We start from the raw sequence: 18,246 nt of genomic DNA on the forward strand, positions 1-18,246 counted from the left end.
GGGCACTGAGGGGGACACTTGGCAGGATGAGCACTGGGTTGTTATGCTATATGTTGGCAAATTGAACTCCGATAAAAAATTTTTTTAAATTAATAAAAATGGGAAGGGATTTAGGTAGACATTTTACCAAAGAAAATATATGAATAGTTAATAAGCATGTGAGAAAATGCTCAATATCATTAATCATAGGGAAATGCAAATTAGAACCACAATGAGATACCATTACACACCCACTAGAATGGCTATAATAAAAAAGATAGATGGTAATATTTGCAAGGATGTCCAGAAACAGGAACCTTTATATGTTTCTGGTGGGAATATAGAGTGGTACGGACACTTTGGAGGACAGTTTAACAGTTTCTTAAGAAGTTAAACATAAATTTATCATACATCCCACCAGTCCACTCCCAATAGAAATGAAAACATATCTACATGAAGACTTGGACATAAATGTTCATAGCATGTCTATTCTGTTTTATTCTATTTGGTTATTCATAATAACCAGAGAGTGAGAACAACCCAAATTTCCATCAACTAGTGCATGGATAAACAAAATGTGGCATATCCATGTAATAGAATACTATTCAAGGATTCAAAAAGGAATGAAGTACTGATACTTGCCACAACATGAATGAGCCTCAACAATATTATGCTCAGCAGCCATGCTCATAGGTATTTATTCAATTGAGTTGAAAACTGATGTCAATGCAAAAACCTGCACACAAATGTTTATAGCAGCTTTTTTTCATAACTGCCAAAATTTAGAAGCAACCAAGATGTCCATCAATGGTAATTGGATAAGTAAACTTATATCTAAACAATGGAATATTATTGAGCAGTAAAAAAACAATCTATCCTATAATATTGAGCTTAGCTAAGAGGTTAAAACTTAAATATTCTCATCAAAAAAAGATAAATATGTAATGTGATAGATGTGTTAATCAATTTGGTGGGGGCACTCCGTTCACAATGTGTATGTGTATCCAATCACCACAATGTCTACTTTAAATATATTACAATTTTATATGTCAGTTATACCTCAGTGAAGCTGAAATTTTAAAAATTGAGCTATCAAGCCACTAAAAGAAATGGAGAAATTTTAAATGCATGTTTCTAAGTGAAAGAAGCCAATCTGAAAAGACTACATACTGTATAATTTCAATCATATGACATTCTGAAAAAGGCAAAACTTAGAGACAGTAAAAAAAGATTAGTGATTACCAGGGGCTTAGAGAGGAGGGGAAGAATAATTAGGCAGAACACATGGGTTTTTTTAGAGTGGTGAAACTATTCTGTATGATTCTGTAATTGTGGATACATGATATCATACATTTGTCAAAACACATACAACACTAAGAGTGAACCCTAATGTAAGCTATGGACTTTAATAATAATATATCAGCATTGCAACAAGTGTGCCAGGCAAGATATTAATAGGGAAAACTGTGAGGTGGGGAGAGGGTATATGGGAACTCTCTGTTCTATCTGTTCAGTTTTTCTGTAAATCTAAAACTGTCCTAGAAAATTCTATTAATTTTAAAAATTATCTTAAGTAGGGGCATCTGTGTGGCCCAGTCAGTTGAGCATCCAACTCTTAGTTTCAGCTCAGGTCATGATCTCAGGGTTCTGAGATTGAACCTCACATGGGGCTCCATACTCAGCAGGGAGTCTGCTAGAAATTCTCTCTCCCTCTGCCCCTCCCCCTGCTCATGCTCTCTCTCTCAAAATAAATAAAGCTTTAAAAAAAGAAAAAATTATGCTAAGAAACCAGATAGAACAAAACATAATGTATAATTCCATTTATGTGAAATGTTCAGAAAGACAAATCTATACAGAGAGTTGATTAGTAGTTGCCTGGTTCTGGGTGTAAGAATAGGGATTAACTGTAACAGGTATGAGGAATCTTACTGGAGGGATAAAAATGTTCTAAAACTAGATTATAGTGATGGCTGTCTAACTCAGTAAATTTATTAAAAATCATTGAATTATATAGTTAATTTGGGTAAATTTTATGGTATCTAAATTATACCTTAATAAAGCTGCAAAAAATATTCATTTGAGCTCACATTTAAAAATTGCCTTTTATACATTAGTTCCGTATAACTGTCAATCATATAAATAATGTATAGTGGAATCCCATGTTCATTGATCAGAAAAATTAATATTGTTAAGACAATACTGCCAAGTTGATCTACAGATTCAGTACAAACCCTACCAAAATCATAGCTGGATTTTTGTAGAAATTGACAAGCTGATCCTAAAATACATATGGAAATGCAGGAGACCTACAGAAAGCCAAAACAACCTTGAAAAACAACAAAGTTGGAGGACTCACACTGTAATCGAGACAGTGTGGTGCTGGCATAAACATAGACATATAGATCAGTGGAATAACATTGGGAGTCCAGAAATAAACCCTCACATTTATGGTCAATTGATTTTTGACAAAGGTACTAAGACAGTTCACTAAGGAAAGAATAGTTTTTTCAACAAATGGTGCTGGGACAACTGGATGCACATGCAAAAGAATGAATCTGGACCTCTACTTTATACCATACATAGCAGTATAAAATAGATCATAGACCTAAAGGTAAGAGCTAAAACTATAAAACTCTTAGAAGAAAGCATTGGAGTAAATCATGATAACCTTGGCTTAGGCAAAGTCTTCTTAGATATATCACCAAAAACACAAGCAACAAAAGAAAAAAATAAAGAAATTGGACTTCATCAAGATTAAATTCTCTGGGACTTCAAAGAACACCATCAAGAAAGTGAAAAGACAGCCAATAGAATGAGAGAAAACATTTCCAAATCATATACAGGCATACCTTGGAGGTATTGTGGGTTCAGTTTTAGACCACTGCAATAATGCAAGTATCACAATAAAGTGAGTCAAATGAATTCTTTTGGTTTTCCAGTGCATATAAAATGTAGTCTTCCAAGTTTGCAATAACAAATTATATCCAAAAATAACGTATATATTTAATTTTAAAATACTTTATTGCTAAAAATTTCTAACCACTATCTGAGCTTTCAGTAAGTCATAATCTTTTTTTGCCAGTGGAGGGTTTTGCCTCAGTGTTGATGGCTGCTGACTGATCAGAGTGGTGGCTACTGAAGGTTGGGCAGTTTCTTGAAATAAAACAACAATGAAGTTTGCCACACACATGGACTCTTCCTTTCAACAATTTCTCTAGTACGTGAGGCTATTTGATAGCATTTTACCCACAGTAGAACTTGTTTCAAAATTAGAGTCAATTAGTGAGTTTGTAGCATCCATTGTAAGGAGTGAGAAAGAAAGAGCTAGAGAAAAGTAAATGATTACTGAGCAGCCTTGAAGGTCCACCTGTGATTGGGAACCATAAATGTGTAATGGTGTACATCTGCAGTTACATGGTTGGTTCCAATAGCACTTTACCATCTTAGCTTTGGGAACAAAAAAAAAAAAAAAAAAAACAGGTGGTCAGACTGACTATCATTGGGATTTGAGGTTCTGGTGCCAGGAGGAAACTGGCCGATAAGCTAACTCATAAGTAAGTACTAAGGTAGGTTCTTACAGAAAAAAATCACATTTTCAAGAGTCTTTAAAAAATGAAGTACTGTATTTCTGCCTTTTGCCATCTTTTGCTGCTTCGCTGTAAGCAATTTAGAAGCAATTAATTTAGTGAAAGGAGCATTGAGAGCATTTAAATATAAGCCTCAGCTCTCCCAGTGACTGTGACACCAAGGATAAATTGTCAAAGGTGACAGCTGTAAGAAGGCTAAAGAAATTATCTTTCTGGCTGCTTGTTAGATCACGCCAAGAAATTAGCTTTATGCCATAAAATAAAATTCTTCAACCTCTCTTGGCAACAATTCTTCCAAATTTCCTCTGTGTTACCAAATTTCTCCTGATGAAATTTAGATCATTTTCCTTGCACTAGTGATCACTTATACAACATCCCTTTGTAGAATAAACAATAGTTTAAATCAATCCTACCCCTACTCTGCTCAAAATCCTCCAAAGACTTCCTGACTCACTGAAATACAGTCCAAACTCCTTGTGATGGCCCCTGTGGTTTGGTCCCATCAGAACTCATCTTGTACCACTCTCCTTCATTAACTGTGTTCCAGCCACACTGGCCTTTCAGCTTCTCAAATAGGCCAAGGAAGTTCTTTCCTGCCTCAGAGCTTTTGCAATGCTGTTCTCTCTGCCTGGAAGACTTCTCCATCTCAGTATAGGTGAGTTTCTTTTCACTTTTCAGGTCTTTGTCTAAATATCACCTACTCAGAGAATATTTCCTGACCAACCTATCTGAAGTAACCTTCACACATACCCTGTTACTCTCTATCACATTACTGTGTGTTATTTTTGTGATGTCACTTGTCACAATATGTTGTTTTCTTGTTTATTTTTGTATTTTTTATCTGCTTCAACATACCCCCACACACACACAGTGAAGTCTTTGAGAATAGACTTCTCTGTATTATCTGTTCATCTTTATTCCCAGAGTATAGAGCAGAGTGAGTGCTCAATACAAATTTATATGTTGAGGGAGGAAGGAAGAGATAAGCCTCTTGTTACCTGTGCCCAATAAGTAATCACTAAGATTATTTCTCAAGCCCTTAGTTATTTGTATTGTCCTCTACTGTACTCTTCCATAAGTGGAATAAAATCCTGATTTCCTGACTGGTCTTGAATATTAGAGAGAGGATTATCATATTATATAGACTTTCAGAGTCAGAAAGAATCTGAGTCATGTATTCTAACCTCTCTCTCCACGTAGAAACCTTTCCACATATCTATCCCAGGATTCCTTAAAATGCCTCAGTGGCAACTACAGAAAGTAAAGGGGTAGCTAAGTATATAGGGTTCTGGAGCCTAAAGTGTCCACCCCCTACTCACACTTTAACCAGTGCAGTGTTGATTTTGTTTGTTTCCTATATTGGGATTCCACATAAAATTTCATTTGAAAAAAAAAAAGTCTGCTGCTCAAGAGAACTTTAAAAACTACAGATCTTGCAGGTGCATGGCAGCTCAGTCAGTAGAGCATGTGACTCTTGATCTCAGGGTCATGAATTCAAGCCCCACGTTTGGTGTAGAGCTTACTTTAAAAAAAGCAACTACAGATCTGATCTATGCCTGAACATACATATCTTGATATTATTCCTTTCTGCCATTTTTACATCTCTGTCTTTTCAATATTTAAAGATGGCACTTTTGACAGCGATCACTATTTGTGCATGTGCTTGTCACTACAAAGACAAATGTACCACCAAATGGTTCTTTCTACATTGAAAGCTTGACCATGAGTTAACTAAGGTGTTTATTTCATAGATTTATCTTGTTGCTATCCATCAAGATGGTCTGTGCAGTCTCCCAGGAGTCTATAGCTGTGCTGCAGTACTCAGAATCACTTCAAATATGACCTTACAGCATATCTTTCATTCTCCTTGTTTGTTTCACATCAGTGAATTACCTTCTTTGTTTCGATATTAAATTTCACCCTGGTGATATCCACCCACTTTGCTAATTGATTCAAGTCATTTCAATTTTAAGTGTGTCTACCAAATAAAATTGCCACATCTAACTTTGTTTTTTGGATACATTTAATGCAAAACTCCCTATTTTATCACACATTTTAAAAAAAGCTAATGACTTGTCTCTAGATCCAGGACCAGCTTCTACCTAAATCCATGCTTTGTTTATTTGTTTGTTTGTTCTGGGGGGGATGGGGAGCAAGGAGTCATGGATCCTTAAAGTTTCCTGATTTGGGTACTGATCAGCCCAATTTTAATGATCTGTTCCAGTTTTTCTAGTTTATCACATTTGAATTTGTAAATGTATAATCTGATCATTATTTTTCTTTTATTCAAGGTAAAAAATATGAGTCCTTTTCTCCATTCTTTAGACAATTCATCATTCCTATAAATTTTTTAAAATAAAAAAAATGTTTTCTTCAGAGCCTACCATGAGCTAAGCACTGTGCTAGGTAATGAAGATATAAAGATGAATAAGAGATACAGTCCTTGCTCTCAAAGAATTTATAGTCTAGTGGAGGAGACAGGTACAGGAAATAATCATTGCAAGCCAGTTTGATAAGTACTATGATAGAGGTTTGAATAAACTGCTGGCATACAAAAAAAAAAAGAATCAACTTTCTTTGCATGGAAAAGGAAGGTGGAACTTCAGGGCCATCTTCACAGCCAGATCCTTTTTTTTTTAAGATTTCATTTATTTATTCATGAAAGACAAAGTGAGAGAGAGAGAGAGAGAGAGAGAGGCAGAGACACAGGCAGAGGGAGTAGCAGGCTCCATGCAGGAAAGCCTGACATGGGACTGGATCCCGGGTCCCCAGGACCATGCCCTGGGCTGAAGGCTGTGCTAAACCACTTAGCCACCTAGGCTGCCCCACAGCCAGATCTTAAAGGATGGGTAAGAGGTTGTCAGAGGAGATGGAAGTCATTCAACATCCAAGACTACATGTGTGCAAAGTCTCAGAGACTTAGAGACTATACTATGTTTGGGATAAGGAGAAAAGTTTAATGTGGTTAAATTGTACTTGAGGGGCATGGTGAGATAAGAGGCTTGAGAAATAGACAGGGACAAGATCATGAAGGGCGTTGTGTACTATGCTAAAGATAGGGTCTTTTTTCATATAAGAATGCAAACTCATTGAGTTTTTAAACAGGGTAACAGAATTGTGCTTTAGAAACTCATAATAAGCAGTATAAAGTGTGTGATAGGGAGGGAGCACGAGAGGAATATAAGACTGCTAGAAGCTCTATAGGATGTCACCAATTCCCTAAGTACCCTAGGATATAAATCATTTTTGTTTTTCAACTGTAAAATAGGAATAGCCATTTCTTCCCTTCACATGGAGCTAATAAGAGTAAATGAGATAATATGTCCTCTGAGTCTCTTAGAAGAAAGCTTCCAGGTTAAGGCTAGGTGGTCGGAAGTTGAGAAAAGCATAGTCTATACCATATAATTTAATACTTCTTCATGCACACCTTATGTTTTTTAAAATATGTTTTGTCTTATAGCTTGATTTGACTCCGTCATAATCTTTTATAAGATTTTTTTTAAATTAAGAGTGCTCTTTTTTAAAATTTTTATTTATTTATGATAGTCACACACAGAGAGAGAGAGAGAGAGAGAGAGGCAGAGACATAGGCAGAGGGAGAAGCAGGCTCCATGCACCGGGAGCCCGACGTGGGATTCGATCCAGGGTCTCCAGGATCGCGCCCTGGGCCAAAGGCAGGCGCCAAACCGCTGCGCCACCCAGGGATCCCAGTCATAATCTTTTAAAGGGCAGAGTCCAGGACATCTTGCATTGTCCACTACCCTTAGTACAGAGACAGAACACAGAATGAGTCCTTTGCACCTTCCTGCAGATTGATTGCATTCAGTGTCTCCTCTTAGGCAAGCTGCCTGAGACTAAGGTATCAGAAGAAGGGCACAGTATGATTGGGGACTAGGATTCTCTAGGGGTGTCCAAAAAGATTCCAAGTCTTGTTCAACCAGGCCTATGAGTGCCAGCAAGGCTCCTTTACTCCCTGCCTTGTGCTTGACACCTTCTTGTAAATATGAGGTAAATTATGAAAGTTCCCTCTGTATAAAATAGAAATAATTATCATTTTTCTAGGAAGTCATAATCTACAGCTGAAAAATATTGAGTGGAATATATGTATATTATGATTGTGAAAAAATTTCAGAATTTAGCTAGTCATTTGTTTGCAGAAAAGTTGTAAAAAATAATGTTCCACTTTTTATATTTTGTCTTTTTGATATCACAATTAATGTAGATATAACATGACAATAACCCTAGGTGTTTTCAATCCAAGTTTTGAACAATTGTAGTGATACATGATAAAACTTTGTAGAGGAGCCCAATCCTATAGCCAAAAGGACATTTGAGGAGTTTCCATATGTTTTATTTGTATGTCAAAAAGTTACCCTAGATTTGCATCAGCAGAAGCCAGAATGTCTGAAAGCATTCCCTGCATTTTCAAAGCAAGCACTCTTCTCTCTCTCCTGATTTGGCACAGGTTGTGATCAGTTCACTGAGCAGAATGGCATTTCCTCCTATCCACACCTAATATAAACTCCAGCCAATTTAATGGGGTGTATTATGTAGGTTGGGGATACAAGCACGTAAAGTCTTTGGCTCCTGAGACACTCATCTTGTGTGCCAAGACCAGGTGCAGAAATACAAATATATATATATATATATATATATATATATATATATATATAGCCTGAGACAGCTGCTTTGCCAGTGATTTTGTATTTTTTCTATTTAACTGGAAAAGTTGGGCAGGTACAGTTTCCGTCAATTATACATAAAATGTTATTTTTCTTGTAGAGGAAGAGAGTACATTTAATTCCTCAACTCAGTATTGATGTCTAAACCATTGAGGTTTTTTTAATTGAGAGCTTAAAGCAAAAAGTAATATTTTTGATTGACCAGAATGCTCAGGAATGGAATATTCTGGTTAATTGATTTTTCTGGTTTAGAAAACAATTACACCAGGCTTTTGATTTGTTTTATGCATATTCTTTAACCTTTTTTAAAAAAATATGTCTATAGATTTCTGCCTTAGTAAAGCACAATAAACTGGACCCGATTGAATCTTGCTACTATCACTTAAAGTCACACGGTGTTTCTGAACCCTTGATTCTAATTGGATAAGATCACCAAAAGTTCCAGATATTGACTAAATCTAAACTGAACCTGGGGTATACACTGGGAAATTACTTTTGGAAATTGTTTGGTTTCTTCTCATTTACTTCCTTCCCTAAAAGCAGAGTGATTTGTAAAAGAAAAATTCACTAGCCAAGTGAAGACTTTGATTTGCTAATCTATACTTTACTGAATAAAACCATAGTTTAGAATAGGAAATTTTAGCCAATGTCATGAGAGAAAAATGTTCTAAAAAGCTTAGATCTGAAACATGAGACTTTGCATGTCCAAAGGAAACAAGTGAATTGAGTTCATCTTGACCTGTCTATTCAATTTATTTCCTAACTAAATCTTACAGCAATTATCAGGGGCCTACTCACCACTTTGACCTTTCTGTAGTGCAGATGTTAGGTTTTGTATATAAAATAGCTAAGATTCTTTTTTTAAGATTTTATTTATCCATGAGACACACACACACACACACAGAGAGAGAGAGAGAGAGAGAGAGAGAGGCAGAGACACAGGCAGAGGGAGAAGCAGGCTCCATGCAGGGAGCCCGACGTGGGATTTGATCCTGGGTCTCCAGGATCACACCCTGGGCTGAAGGCGGCGCTAAACCGCTGAGCCACCCAGATTCTTGGCAGTAAATAGAACTGCTTTATACTTTTTCCAATAGTTTACCTTGGACTATATAATTATCCAAAGGGAAATATGGTCTGTGAATTCTGAAAGTGGCCTTCCAGCACTTCTCACCATAATGAATTCATAGTCCTTTTTCTTGATTCATTTTCAGGCAGGTATTACGTCATTTCCACTCTCCCAAGCCTTCATTTGTCTTTAATAGAGACTGCTTATCATGCCAAATGATGTGGAAAGAGTGAGAACCATGTAGAATTATGCTGCTGTCACATTTATTTTATTTCCTGGATGACATTTTCAGTTTTGTCACACAGTTAATGGATTTGTTTCTATTAACAAGTAGAGCCTTCTTGACCTAATCCCTTTTTCACGCATATTCCTGTGTAACTTCTAAATCTAAAGGTGCTAGGACAGTAGTTAAATTGGCTTTACAGAGGAGAGGACCACCACAAAGTCAGTTTGTGCAAATTTGGCCCTGGGTCATTCACTTATATTTTGAGGAAATTCATAAAAAATATTTATCCTAAATCTACATAACCTGAAAGTTGAAATGATTACAGTTCGGTGGGATATCGTAGAAGAAATCTGGAGAGAAGGATTTGTGGCAGTTCTTTTTTTGACCAAGGAGATTTAAATTCAAGTCAGAAAATGGCAAAGGGGAGAGAGACAAACAAAAAGTAGTGAAGTGGTGCATGAAAGACAGGTGAAGAGGTAGGAGAAAACCCACCATATAGACTAATTTCAGCAACATTGTAAGTGAAATGGAGAGTGGAATAGGCATGAAGGAGAGGTGGAAGAAATTATGAGGGAGAGGAAGAGCAACTAATGTTGATAGAAGGATATGAAAGCTGTTTACCAAAGTGGTTGAGCTCAGGTGCAGAAGAGCCAGACTGCCTAAATTCAAATTCAAGATCAACTACTTCTTACCTATGTGACTTTGGACAAGATATTTAATCTCCCTATTTTAGTTTCCTCATTTTTAAAATGGAAATAATAATAGTATCTACCTCACAGGGCTTCTGTGAAAATTGATTGAGTTAACACGTTGAAAGCACCTAGTACAGTTCCTGGCACAGGATCATCACTCAATAAATGTTGCCTGTTATTTTTATTATATGCCAACAACAGAGAAAAGCTAAACCCTACTACCAGCTGGTTCCAAAATAGCTATAATGAAAGAATTATAAGAGTTATGCTAACACTGAAAGAAAAAATAGGAAGGGCCAAATAAGTAAACACTGGAAATCTATGATGCTGAATTTTGATAATGGGACTGAAAAAAAAATGTTACTAAATCTTTGCCAGTTACAGTTCAGCTGTTGAACAGTGCAGGTAATCTGTCTCTGCCTTAGTAAGGTAACTACCTGATGTTTTAAAAAATGTCTTAATGTCATTCATGATCCAAGCATCCATGATCTCTAGCCCAATGGACATAAAACAGCAAATACATGTGAGTAAATGCAGTTGACTGGGCTCTGTGCTTTTTCTTAAAAATTGACTTTGTGGTTTATAGTTCACCAGGGCATTTAAGAAGCTAGATGTTTCTGGTAAAGAAAAAATACTGCCTGGGGAACCTGGCTGGTTCAGTTGGTAGAGCATGTGACTCTTGATCTCAGGGTCATGAGTTCAAGCTCCATATTGGATGTAGAGCTTACTTTTTAAAAATTGCCTAACCACAAAGCTACAGACACATTTCTCAGAGTTTCAGAAGTATATTTGCTGCAGCTGGTTTATCCTCTGAATACCTTTGTGTGAGAAATGCCCTACACAATGAGGAAATGATTTTATTCAGCTATTGCAATAGGGAGAACATTTATTTTTTATTTTTTTTAAGATTTTATTTATTTATTCATGACAGACACAGAAAGAGAGAGGCAGAGACACAGGCAGAGGGAGAAGCAGGCTCCATGCAGGGAGCCTGACGTGGGACTCGATCCCAGGTCTCCAGGATCTCACCCCGGGCTGGAGGCGGCACTAAACGGCTGAGCCACCTGGGCTGCCCAGGGGGAACATTTATTAATGAGGAATAGCTCAAAGAAAAGTAAGGGAGCCTGGGGTTTTACAGAGACAGGTAAACAAGGAAGTCATCTGCAAGTCTTATGGGAGTCATTGGGAAAGATGGAGATGGGTCTTATTGTAGAATAATATGCTGGGGTAGGATGGTACACTGCAATTCACCTTTTCCTGGAAAACAAGAGGGGGCAAAGTTCTTAAACATTACTGCTTTCTGGTGAGCACAGGGCTCACATAAACTTCAACATTGTCATTTTCCCCTTTTGTTCAAGACAAGTATTATTACCAAGCAACTCAGAGGTGATCATAAACCTCCTGAGTATGGTGAAGCAGAGTCTAAGAAATAGTCTCTTGAGCACTCTTGGTGTTGCTTTTTAAAACCATTTGAACCATCTGTTGAGAAGCAGTGGTAAAAGTCAATTGTTTTAGGGTTTTGTAGTTCAGACCTCTTAACAGAGGGAAGACTAACATGGAAAAAAAAAACTAATGTAAAATGTCATATTTCAGAAAAAAAGCCAACCAAGAATTGAACCCTGAAGGTAACCAGTCAAGTGGATTCTAAGACATCAATGGAGGAAAATACATTTTGCAGCACCACTCATGGAGCTAAGATGTCAGTGTTCTTTGTGACACTGTCCATAGCCTAGGTTGCCTCTCATAGAAAGACATGCATGACCTGAGCACTTCTTCAGACACCCTTTGTGTCCTAGGTGGTAGTTTGTTCAAGAAGAATTCCTGTCATACATGTTCTGCTGTGATGACCAGTTCTTTCAGATTTTATCAAGTCATTGGGCTTTAGCTTGTAGGGCTGCTTCAGCTCCCAGAGAAGAGATGAAGCTCTAAGGCAACATAGGGTCCTGATAGGGACTTAGGCAGTCAAGTTTTAGTTCTTGGTGACTCCAAGTCAGGTGGGAGGAAGAAAAATTGGAAAAGTCCACTTGGAATATATTAGCCAGATATTGAAGAAAACTGGAAGAATAGAAAATTTGGTAAGGATCAACAATTTGGGCATGGTACCAAGGTCCAGTCCAGTTTCCAAGTAGGTAACAAAACTGATTCTTCCACATGGGGAAGGAAGTCAATTATATCTCTACCAGAGAAGACAAAGTTTGCATACTCACCAGAAACCTGCAGTTTATGAAGAGATGATAACTGAAAGACAATAACTTGATTCTGATAACCTGGAATAGTGTGCTATAGATGACACATAGTTTTCCTTTGAAACACAAAATTTCTCTAAATGGTTACCTCCCTTTTTATCAAAGATAATCTCAAAGATTATTCTTGACTTCAAAATAAGGCTGGTCCCACAAGCAACAAAAGAAAAAAAGATAAATTGAAGTTCATCAAAGTAAAAACTTGTGTATCAAAGGACATTATCAAGAAAGTGAAAAGACAACCTACAAAATGGGAGAAAATATTTGCAAATCATATATCTGATAAGGGTCTAATATCCAGAATATATAAAGAACTCATACTGCTCACCAACAAAAAAGACAATCCAATTTTAAAATGAGCAAAGGACCTGAATAGACATTTCTCCAGAGAAGATATACAAATGTCTAACAATCATACAAAATGATGTTTGACATCATTAGTCATCAGGGAAATGCAAATCAAATTCACAACGAGACACCATTTCACACCCACTAGAATGGCTAGAATTGAAAAAACAAAACAAAATAACAAGTGTTGATGAGGATGTAGAGAAATTGGAACCCTTGTACACTGCTGGTAGGAAAGTAAAATGGTGCAGCTGTTATAGAAAACAGCTTGGCTGACCTCAAAAGTTAAACAGAATTTCGATATGTCCTAGCAATTTCACTCCTAAGAATATATCCAAAAAATTGAAAACAGGTACTCAAGTACACAAATGTTCACAGCAGCACTATTCACAATAGCCAAAAGGTAGAAACAACCCAAATGTCCATCAACAGATGAATGTATAAACAAAATATGGTATATACATACAATGTAGTCATAAAAAGCAATGAAGCACTGACCACATGATACAATATGGATGAACCCCAAAAATATTATGCTAGGAGAAAGAAGCCAGACACAAAAGATCACCTATAGTATGATGTCGTTTACAGGAAATACCCAGAATAAGTAAATCCATAGAGACAGATTACAAATTGGTGATTGTCAGGGGGTTATAGGAGGGAGAAATAAGGAATGACTGCTTAATTAATGCAGGGTTTTCTTCTGAGGTGTGAAAATATTTTGGAAATAAATTGAAGTGGAAGTCACACAATGTTATGAATGTACTAAATGTCAGTGAATTACATACTTTAAAATGGTTATTTTAACATTATGTAAATTTTACCTCAACAAACAATACTCAACAATAAAAATCAGCCTCATCTGATTTAGCCTGATTATTTACATAGGTGCAGCAAGAATGGTAATTTACCATTTAGCCCTTCTTAAGCTTGTTTTGCTGGAAGTTTTCATACGAAATCTCACTTTGAAATTTTAAAAGCCTATTAGAGCTAGGAAGCCAATCTAAGGAGATTTTATCTTCAGTATTTATAAAGTTGGGACCATTCCTCTCTTCTTGGGGTCTCCAAGATATCTTAAGCTTCCAGGGCTTCCCAGGAAGTAACCTTCCTTACTCGCTTGCAAGACTGGGAACTCTGTAAGCCAGGTACCAGATACCAGGCTAGTTTTCCCAAGAAGGCTTTGTATGCATTGCTGAATAAAGTCAACCCTTAGTTCCTTAAAAGTGTATGATCATATATGATTCAGTGAGCTTCATTGACAAATATGGCATTCCAGGCAAGGCCTTGGTTATATAACCAATGTTGCCAATCATGTCCTGATAACAGGTAGGACAGATAATTCTTTTTTTTTAATAATAAATTTCTTTTTTATTGGTGTTCAATTTGCCAACATACAGAATAACACCCAGTGCTCATCCCGTCAAGTGCCCCCCTCAGTGCCCATCACCCATTCACCCCCACCCCCCGCCCTCCTCCCCTTCCACCACCCCTAGTTCGTTTCCCAGAGTTAGGAGTCTTTATGTTCTGTCTCCCTTTCTGATATTTCCTACCCATTTCTTCTCCTTTCCCTTCTATTCCCTTTCACTATTATTTATATTCCCCAAATAATGAGACCATATAATGTTTAGGACAGATAATTCTTACTGAACCAGTGCAAATAATTATATTTCCATGTGAATAAGAATGCTTGATAAAAGTTTCTGAATCGGAGGGCTCAGGCAGAGGGAATGAGGTATCATTTACAAGTGTGTGATTTCTGTTTGCAAAAGCATGGTTTACTAAATTATTATGAGTTATAGATAGCATAAGAAAAAAGATAAATGAGTCCCTAAAACATCATCAATATTCTGTTTTGATTGAAATATAGTTAACATGATGTTACATTAGTTTCAGGTGTCCAACTTAGTGACTCCACAACTCTGTTATGCTTTGCTGACTACAGTGAAGCTACCTTCTGTCACCATACAACACTATTACAATATCATCAACTGCATTCCCTGTGTTGTGCCTTTTATTCCCATGACTTATTCATTCTACAACTAGAAACCTGTACTTCACTCTTCTTCACCCATTTCGCCCATCCCCTCACCCCTCCCCTCTGGCAACCATCAGTTTGTTCTCTGTATTTATGGGTCGGTCTGCTTTAAAACATCAGCACATTCTAAACAAAATCCACAATCATCCCCCATCAGTTTCATTCGGATTTATGTAATTAGTTCTTGTTCCTCTTGACCTTGCATTAGTGGTCTCATCAACCTGTCTAATTGTCAGCTAGAGTTCTTGAAATCCTGACTCAATTCACTGATATGGTCTCAAAGTTGTTTAAACTATACCATAAAAAGCCTGCACTTAACAATACTTGGCAAAACCATTTTCCATGGGGCTCTGAGATAGTCTCTCTTTGTTGAAGATGAAGCACTCTGGCTTGTACCTGATTGCAAGTACTCTCAGGGACACATTAGATTAAAATATATAAAACCATCTGTAAATGGCAAAAGATGTACAATAGCTTTGGTTAACTTGCTGCTGATCATTTTCAGAAATTAAAGATCTGATGAGAATTCATTACAAGAATAATGCAACTGGCAAAGACATGTAGTTGTTTCTGTGGCATGCAAAACAATATAAAAGTCAATCCCAAAAAGTTTTTAGACAAAATATCCATAAACATAATGATTAACTCTATTTTCAAAGAAAAGAGAGTATTATATCTAATTTATAAAAATGAATGAACATAATCTTTATAGAGACAAATATCCCTAAATATAACCTATAATAATCCTGATATAATATACCACAAATATACCAAGCTTACAGTTAGAATATTCCCAAAATATACCAAAAATATCAAGTAAAGAGATTCAGTAAACCAGAGTAGGTGTCAAATATCCATATAGTGATATAATTCCATAGGTAAGTGCTGAGACTCCCCAATTGAAACTAATGGCCTAGCAGATGCTAGATTCTAAAGAAGCAAAATTAAGACCAAGTTAACATTAAAAAAATTTTTAATTATGACCGAAAACACTATACTGTAGTCATCTAAAATCTGGGAAAGCAGCATAAGGACTCTGAAAAATAGAAACATATCATGGCTAGTGAGGACATTGAGAGATCCTTAGGAAATTCCTATATAACATACAATTTCTGAAATATTTATATTAATAACAATTTGCTTATACAATTTAACCTAGGGAAAGCTGAGCATCTCTACCAATTTGGCAACTCTTCCCATGCATCTCATCAATAGTAATATATCAGATAAACCCAATTATTTCTAACATGTCTTTATTTTTATAAGATGAAGGAACAAATTCCTTGTGATTTTCCAGGGTGTTCTGGGATTCAATTAAGATAAGTGATGGATTACTGAAAAATACTACTTGGTTCTCTATTTAACCAAAATCATGATAAAAGATTTTTAATGTACACATGGGAGGTAATATGACCATAAAGAACCTCATCTCAGGGCTCCTGGGTGGCTCAGTCAGTTAAATGACCAACTCTTGGTTTGGGCTCTGGTCATGTTCTCAAAGTCCTGAGATCAAGCCCTGCATTGGGCTCCCCACTCAACACAGTCTTTTTTATTATTATTATTATGTTTATTTATTCATAGACGCAGAGAAAGAGGCAGAGACAAAGGCAGAGGGAAAAGCAGGCTCCCTGTAAGGAGCCTGATGTGGAGCTCGATCCCAGGACCCCTGGATCATGACCTGAGTCAACAGCAGATGCTCAGCCACTGAGCCTCCCAGGTGCCGCAGCACAGTCTTCTTGTCCCTCGCCCTCTGCTCCTCCCCCTGCCTGCTCTCACATTCTCACTCTCCCACCCTCATAAATAAATAAATAAATAAATAAATAAATAAATAATCTTTTTTTTTTACATTTTTATTTATTTGTGATAGTCACAGAGAGAGAGAGAGAGGCAGAGACACAGGCAGAGGGAGAAGCAGGCTCCATGCACTGGGAGCCCGACGTGAGATTCGATCCCGGGTCTCCAGGATCGCGCCCTGGGCCAAAGGCAGGCGCCAAACCGCTGCGCCATCCAGGGATCCCTCTATCTTTTTTTTTTTTTTTTTTTTAAAGAACCTCATCTCTTTCCTAAGTAGGAAGACTTTGCTTTCTTAAATAATCAAGGCCATAATAAACATAAATCATATAAGGTTGTTCTAGTAAGACAAAAAATCTTGTTTATTGAGGAAGATTACTTAGTAAAGCAAAACCTTTACAGGCTGTTATTAAGAGAAAACCAATAATGCAAAAAAAAAAAACATTTTAACAGAAAGGAAACCAAATTCTAGTTTTCTATCAGTATATAATATTTGATACTGAAGTTCTTTTTCAAAATCTGATAAATATGCCCATCAAACCTTAGCCAACTTTGATCTTAACAAATAAAATTCCCTTTCTGGGAAACTTCTACCACTTTCCATATGTATACACATCCTTTACAGTACAATTTCTATAAGTGGCCAAAAAGAACATGTTCACTAACAGATCCAAATACATACAGTTTCACTGTAGCATGTAAAGATAAGCAAAAGTATATAAACCTTAGTAATTAATGCATTCTTTTAGTTAGAAATGATCTAGGTATCTGATGAATATCCATTAATTTATTTAATATCAGCCCAAAGTTTTCAGTTACCTAAAGGTGTTGTAAATTATCTTCTAGCTGACATACTACAAAACATAATTACTGTTGAAATAAACTTCATCAGGATAATGACTCATTTAGGCTAAACAAATTTACATTTGTCATAGTCTCAAACATTTAGTAGAAGTAATATTAGCTCATTTAATTAGTAAACCTGTATAAATTTAGGAATAATATACTCAAGTAGAATAAAATCTACATGTATATTACCCTTAATACTGATAAATTAGAAAAAACATGGCTGGGATCCCTGGGTGGCGCAGCGGTTTGGTGCCTGCCATTGGCCCAGGGCGCGATCCTGGAGACCCGGGATCGAATCCCACGTCGGGCTCCCGGTGCATGGAGCCTGCTTCTCCCTCTGCCTGTGTCTCTGCCTCTCTCTCTCTCTCTCTCTCTCTCTCTCTGTGTGTGTGACTATCATAAATAAATAATTAATTAATTTAAAAAATATATTAAAAAGAAAAAACATGGCTGATTTTAGTAAACCAAATTTATTATAAATTAGTCTCGTCTGCCAAAGACTTACCTAAATTATGCTAACTTGAATTCTTAAAATATTTGAGTTTGTTTCTATAGGAATACTCTTTTAGCACATTAAAAGTCTTCAAAGTTTAGTTTCTTTATTTTCCTTATTTAGGAATATTCTATTTATCTAAGAGCTTATTTCTATAATCCGGTGAGAATAGAGCTCCTTTAAGCATATATTAGGAAAATGTTACATACAAAGGCCTTTCTGATTACAGACATCATCACTATTAATATTATTCAA

General features: G+C 36.5%; 1 protein-coding gene across 12 annotated transcripts in view; it reads left to right on the forward strand.

Moving 5' to 3' along the window:
• The window catches only part of HDAC8 (histone deacetylase 8), a 217,495-nt gene that overhangs the window by 41,622 nt on the left and 157,627 nt on the right, over positions 1-18,246 (forward strand). For 8 of the 12 annotated variants that reach the window (XR_013375129.1, XR_013375128.1, XM_077889834.1 and 5 more), the window contains exon 5: positions 4,114-4,221. The exons of 2 other annotated variants lie outside the window; for them this stretch is intronic. Coding sequence is in view for 8 of the 10 variants with exons in the window: in XM_077889834.1 (XP_077745960.1) it covers positions 4,114-4,221 (108 nt within the window). In the remaining 2 variants the exon portion in view is untranslated. Of the gene's footprint in view, positions 1-4,113; positions 4,222-16,439; positions 16,599-18,246 lie in introns of those variants that run through there. 2 more of the 12 variants (XM_077889835.1, XM_077889836.1) reach the window with 2 other exon arrangements.

This window comes from Canis aureus, chromosome X, assembly GCF_053574225.1.
Source record: "Canis aureus isolate CA01 chromosome X, VMU_Caureus_v.1.0, whole genome shotgun sequence".
Taxonomy (NCBI): Eukaryota; Metazoa; Chordata; class Mammalia; order Carnivora; family Canidae; genus Canis; species Canis aureus.